At 53.4% G+C, this 5,000-nt stretch overlaps 2 protein-coding genes across 2 annotated transcripts in view; both read right to left on the bottom strand.

Annotated features, from left to right (window-relative positions):
* Positions 1-855, bottom strand: part of LOC114563316 (serine/arginine repetitive matrix protein 1-like) — a 9,763-nt gene extending 8,908 nt beyond the window's left edge. Inside the window, exon 1 of the mRNA XM_028590161.1 lies at positions 1-855. This exon is cut by the window's left edge and continues 619 nt beyond it. Coding sequence (XP_028445962.1) covers positions 1-542 — 542 coding nt within the window. The 5' untranslated portion in view covers positions 543-855.
* Positions 856-1,836: 981 nt separating this feature from the next.
* LOC114563314 (serine-rich adhesin for platelets) overlaps positions 1,837-5,000 on the bottom strand; it is a 14,873-nt gene continuing 11,709 nt past the window's right edge. The window contains exons 5-9 of the mRNA XM_028590159.1: positions 4,769-5,000; positions 4,329-4,460; positions 3,658-3,959; positions 2,001-3,053; positions 1,837-1,902 (exon numbers count right to left, since the gene is read on the bottom strand). The exon at positions 4,769-5,000 is cut by the window's right edge and continues 27 nt beyond it. Of these exons, the coding sequence (XP_028445960.1) occupies positions 1,837-1,902; positions 2,001-3,053; positions 3,658-3,959; positions 4,329-4,460; positions 4,769-5,000 (1,785 nt within the window). The remainder of the gene's footprint in view (positions 1,903-2,000; positions 3,054-3,657; positions 3,960-4,328; positions 4,461-4,768) is intronic.

Genomic DNA, 5,000 nt, shown 5'->3' with positions numbered 1-5,000 from the left:
GAATCGGAGGCAGTAGGAGCAGGGTACGTCTGTACGTCACGATCTTCTCTCTCTCGTTCTTTGTTCTCGGCATCTGGAGCGTCTTTGCCGTTGCGAAGTTTATCGCTAGCGTGGTCGTGGTTATCTACAACGACGTTTTTTATCGGGACATCGGCGTACAGCGCGGCAACACTCTCTGTTCGGCTGCAGCCATCGGGATCAGATTTGCGTCCAAGTTGCTTCGCGTGAGAATTCGTCGTCGAACAAAGGTTAGCGTCGCTCATTAAAGTGCTAGGTACGTTAGCTTCGTTGCTAGCTAGGTTACGGGCAACGTTTGGCGATCCCGTTGCAGCTAGCTTAGCATGAACGTTAGCCTCGAGATCAGGACGAGCGTCTGAGCTGGGTTTTTGGTTTTTCTTCTTCCCGACGGAGCGGAGTTTGACACCCTGCAAAGCTTGGGCAGTGACCAGCAGGCGAGGAACGCCTCGAGGGCCACGGGATGAGAGGGAGGGAGGAAGAGGAGGAAGAGGAGGAAGAGGAGGAAGAGGAGGAAGGTCAGCCATCTGTAGATCTGAGAGTTCTGCAGAGAAAGGAGGAGGAGGAGGAGGAGGAGGGAAGTTTGTTGTTGAAGATGATGGCGATAAAACGGTGGATGCTGTGGAGGCGGAGCAGTAGGGTGGGGGAGGGGGCCGAGAGAAAGGAGGAAGAGGGGGAGGAGGAGGAGGAGGAGGAGGAGAAAGAGGAAGGAAGGGCTGAGGAAGGAGAGGAGGAGCTGGAGGAAGAGAGACGTAGAAAACTGACGGAAAAGGTGAGAAAGGAGAGGAACTTTCTTGCCGAAAAGGAGAATGGGGAGATGGAGGAAGAGGAGTAGGGAGGGATGAGAGTGCAAGAGGAGGAGGGAGGGATGAGGGTATAAGAGGAAGAGGAGGAGGAGGAGGAGGAGGAGGAGGAGATAAAGGAGGTGCTGGTAGGAAGGGCTGGGGAATTGAAGAAGTTTGAGCAAGAGAGTCGCGAATGTGGGAGTAGAAGACAGACAGAGAAGGAGAGGAAGAGTCTGTTAGAGGAGGAGAAAGAGGCTGAGAAAATTGAGTAAAAGGAGGAGTGGTGAGGGATGAGGTTGCAAGAGGAGGAGGAGTGGAAAGAGAGGAAACAGAAGAAGGAGGAAGGAAGGGCTGAGGGAGGGGAGAAGCTGGAGGAAGATAGCCGAGAATGTGGGAGTAGTAAACAGACGGAGAAGGAGAGGAAGAGTCCGTTAGGGGGGAAGGAGAAAGAAGGAGAGAGGAGGGAGGAAAAGGAGGAAAAGTGGGGGAGGAGGAAGGAGGAAGAGGGGGAGGAGGAGGAGGAGGGGAAAGGGGAAGAGATAAAGGCTGCGAAGGAGGAGGAAGAGAGTGGCGAATGTCGGAGTAGAAAACAGACGGAAAAGGAGAGTAACTTTCTTGTAGGAGAGGAGGAGAAAGAGGCTGAGAAGAAGGAGTTAGGAAAGAAGGAGTAGGGCAGGAGGAAGGAGGAAGAGGAGCAGATATGCAGGGCTGAGGAAGGGGAGGAGCTGCAGGAAGGGAGTTGTGAACGTCGGAGTAGAAAACAGACGAAGGAGAAGGAGAGGAAGGGTCCGTCAGAGGAAGCTTGGCAGAAGAGTCTGAGGAGGAGGTGCAGGAAGAGAGGGAGGAGGTGGAGGAGGAGAAAGAAGAGAGGGAGGACTTCCTCTCTGGGACCGGAGGCTTCGGCTTTGGTTTCGCTTCGACCCTTGGCGTTGATGGGGCTGGGGCGGAGGAAAGGGCATGCGACCCAGTGACAGAAGAAGAAGAAGAGTGTGAAGAGGAGGAATGGGAAGAAGAGGGGAGGGAGAAAAAGGAGGTGCTAGAGGGGAGGAGGGGAGGACACGGGGTGCCGTGCGCGGGCGTGTTGGACTGGCTGGAGTAGCCGCTGGAGGGGGAAGGGAGGCGCTGAAAAACAGCCGCAGAAGAAGAGACGACAGAAGTTTTGGCGTTGAGATTCAATCTCAGCTGTTGGTCCTTTGGGACCTTTGAGTGGCTAGCGATTGGCGCTAAGAGCTCAGAGGAAAGGACCGAGTCACTCTGGACGGAGGGCAAAGCGAGGCGCTGACTCGCAGCCGCGGAAGAGATGGATGTTTCTCTCTCCGAGACGTTTGAGAGGCCGCCGTTTGGCGCTTGCTGCTCCGAAGAAAGAGCAGAAGTTTCCGTGTGGTAGTCCGAGTGTAAACGCTCAAGATTTAGATTCAATCTCAGCTGTTGGTCCTTCGAGACGTTTGGCGGTAAGTGCTCAGAGGAAAGGGCAAAAGTTTCCGTGTGGTTGTCCACGTTGTCACTCTGGTGTCTTTGCACTGAGGGCGAAGCGAGGCGCTGACTCGCAGCCACGGGAGAAACGGATGTTTCTCTCTCCGAGATGTTTGAGCGGCCACCATTCGGCGAAGAAAGAGCACAAGTTTCCGTGTGGTAGTCCGGGCGCAAAGGCTCAAAAAACGCGCCCGCGTTGCAGATAAAGTCACTCTGGCTGTTTCTCCGGGGCACCCAGGGGTCGTGGAAAGTCTGCGCAGACCGCTTGCTGCGAGATGGACGTTGCGTCAGAGAAACGGATCGCTTCGGCGGTGGCGGCGGGCGCGTGGACTTCCGGAGCGAGATGCTTCGCGCTGCTCCGATGCCGCGAGAGTCCGACGTCGTGGACGCCGAAGAAGAAGAAGTGCTGTGCTTTCTGAGAGAGGAGTTTGAAAACGCTGAGAACTCTGAGCACAGGGAGCTTGTGTCGGCGTGGAATGGCGTGGAGCCACCAGATGAGTTTACACTTTCCCTGGAAACACTTCTCGTCTCCGTGGCGATGCAGCTCCAGTCGCCGTGGACGCCGTGGTCGCCGCTGCCGCTCGGGGAGAGGGGTTCGTAGTTCCACGTGTCGCCGCTGTCGCAGCTCTGCAGAGTCTGGAAGCTGAGCTGGGAGTCTGCGATGGAGGAAGAGGAAAGGTATGAGGACGAGGAGACGAGGAGGGAAGGAAACGAGGAGGAAGGAGACGGAGAGACGGCGAGGTCAGAGGGCAGCAGAGGCTGGAGGTCTCCGTGGAAACCCTGAAGAAGAAAAACAGGAAGAGAATAAGTTTAGTTTTAGGTTTCTGTAGTTTCTTTTGACAGTGAGAACCTTTACGTGCACACATAAGTTTCTAAAATAGTCTGAATATTAACAAGAAATTTACAAATTATCGAATTTTGGGAAAGAGACTTCAGATACAGTATTAGGGGACCACTAAGGTCTATATAAAAGAGACTTCAGATACAGTATTAGGGGACCACTAAGGTCTATATAAAAGAGACTTCAGATACAGTATTAGGGGACCACTAAGGCCTATATAAAAGAGACTTCAGATACAGTATTAGGGGACCACTAAGGTCTATATAAAAGAGACTTCAGATACAGTATTAGGGGACCACTAAGGTCTATATAAAAGAGACTTCAGATACAGTATTAGGGGACCACTAAGGCCTATATAAAAAAGACTTCAGATACAGTATTAGGGGACCACTAAGGTCTATATAAAAGAGACTTCAGATACAGTATTAGGGGACCACTAAGGTCTATATAAAAGAGACTTCAGATACAGTATTAGGGGACCACTAAGGTCTATATAAAAGAGACTTCAGATACAGTATTAGGGGACCACTAAGGCAAACAGACCTGGCAACAAGAGGAGGAGGCGCTGAGCGTCCCGCAGGAGTCCAGAGAGGAGTTGGTTTCGGGGCGGGGGAGGAGAGGGAGGGGGGGAGGGTCAGTGGGGGGGGCGGAGGTGAGGGAGGCCATGAGGCTGCACATCCCGCCTCCTCTAGGGGCTCGGATCCTCCTTACGGACGACTTGCCCTCCTCTCTGGCTCCGCCCCTTTCTGCCGCCGGCGCTGGTGGCGTTGGGTTCTCCTCTGCTGGCCGACCGGCGCCGGTGAGAACCGCAGAACCTGGAGAACCGAGAGAACCCGTGGGCGAGTCTGCAGAGACAGGAGGTAAGAGGAGAAGAGAAGAAGACACACTTTGTAATGAAAGAGGAGAAGTCTCATCCCTTCCTGTGTCGAGAAGTCAGAAGGGGCGGGACTTACACACCTGAAGGGGCGGGACTTACACACCTGAAGGGGTGGGACTTACACACCTGAAGGGGCGGGACTTACACACCTGAAGGGGTGGGACTTAGACACTGGAAGGGGTGGGACTTAAACACTGGAAGGGTTGGGACTTACACACAAAGGGGCCGTACTAGCACATAAAGGGGTGGGACTTACACACTTGAAAAGGCGGGACTTACACACAGGAAGGGGCGGGACTTTGTCTTTATTTTGATAATAAATGGGTGGAGTTTATACCCAGCTTCTCGCTGACATCATACGGTATTCCAGCGAGCGTCTGGCAGCGGCTCAGGTTACGGGTTTGTCGGGATAACGAGTCGGTGTTGGAAACCACTTTTCGGAAACTTGCCTGACGATCAAAACTCTCGCCTAAAGAACCAACAGATAACATATAAATATTATATAAACAACTCTTAGTTAAGGATTTTCTGGTAGAAGCTATTCTGTCTCAAAATGCAGACAAGTGGGTCACAGTTTGCAAATAAGCCAACCTGTAATAGACGGTACCGTAGGATGACTTTTCCTTGAAACCATCCAGCAAATAGACAGTACCGCAGGGTACCGTGTATTTGCTGGTGCCCTGGTATTAAACCATTACTGATGGCTGCATTCCACTTAGGAGAGACCCTGGTATTGTTCATGCTGACACCCCTGATCTAGATGGTTCGGTCCCCCACCTGTGATGTTAATCGGGACGATATCGGCTGCGACTGCCTCAGCCTGCTTCCTCATCTTCTCCTCTGGCGTTGGAAGCCGAGTGGTCTTCTCCGTCTCCGTCTCCGCCTCCGTCTCCGCCTCCGTGGCCTCCGCCAGCTCGTAGGCCGAGGCGAAGACGTCCCAACAGGACGAGCGGTGGGCGGGGTTGAGCATGGGTGGGGTCAGAGGTCGCCTGTTGTTTAAGATGAACCT

Source organism: Perca flavescens, chromosome 10 (genome assembly GCF_004354835.1).
Source record: "Perca flavescens isolate YP-PL-M2 chromosome 10, PFLA_1.0, whole genome shotgun sequence".
NCBI lineage: Eukaryota > Metazoa > Chordata > Actinopteri > Perciformes > Percidae > Perca > Perca flavescens.
Note: the sequence above shows the minus strand (reverse complement) of the source record. Positions and strands in the feature narration are given on the sequence as shown.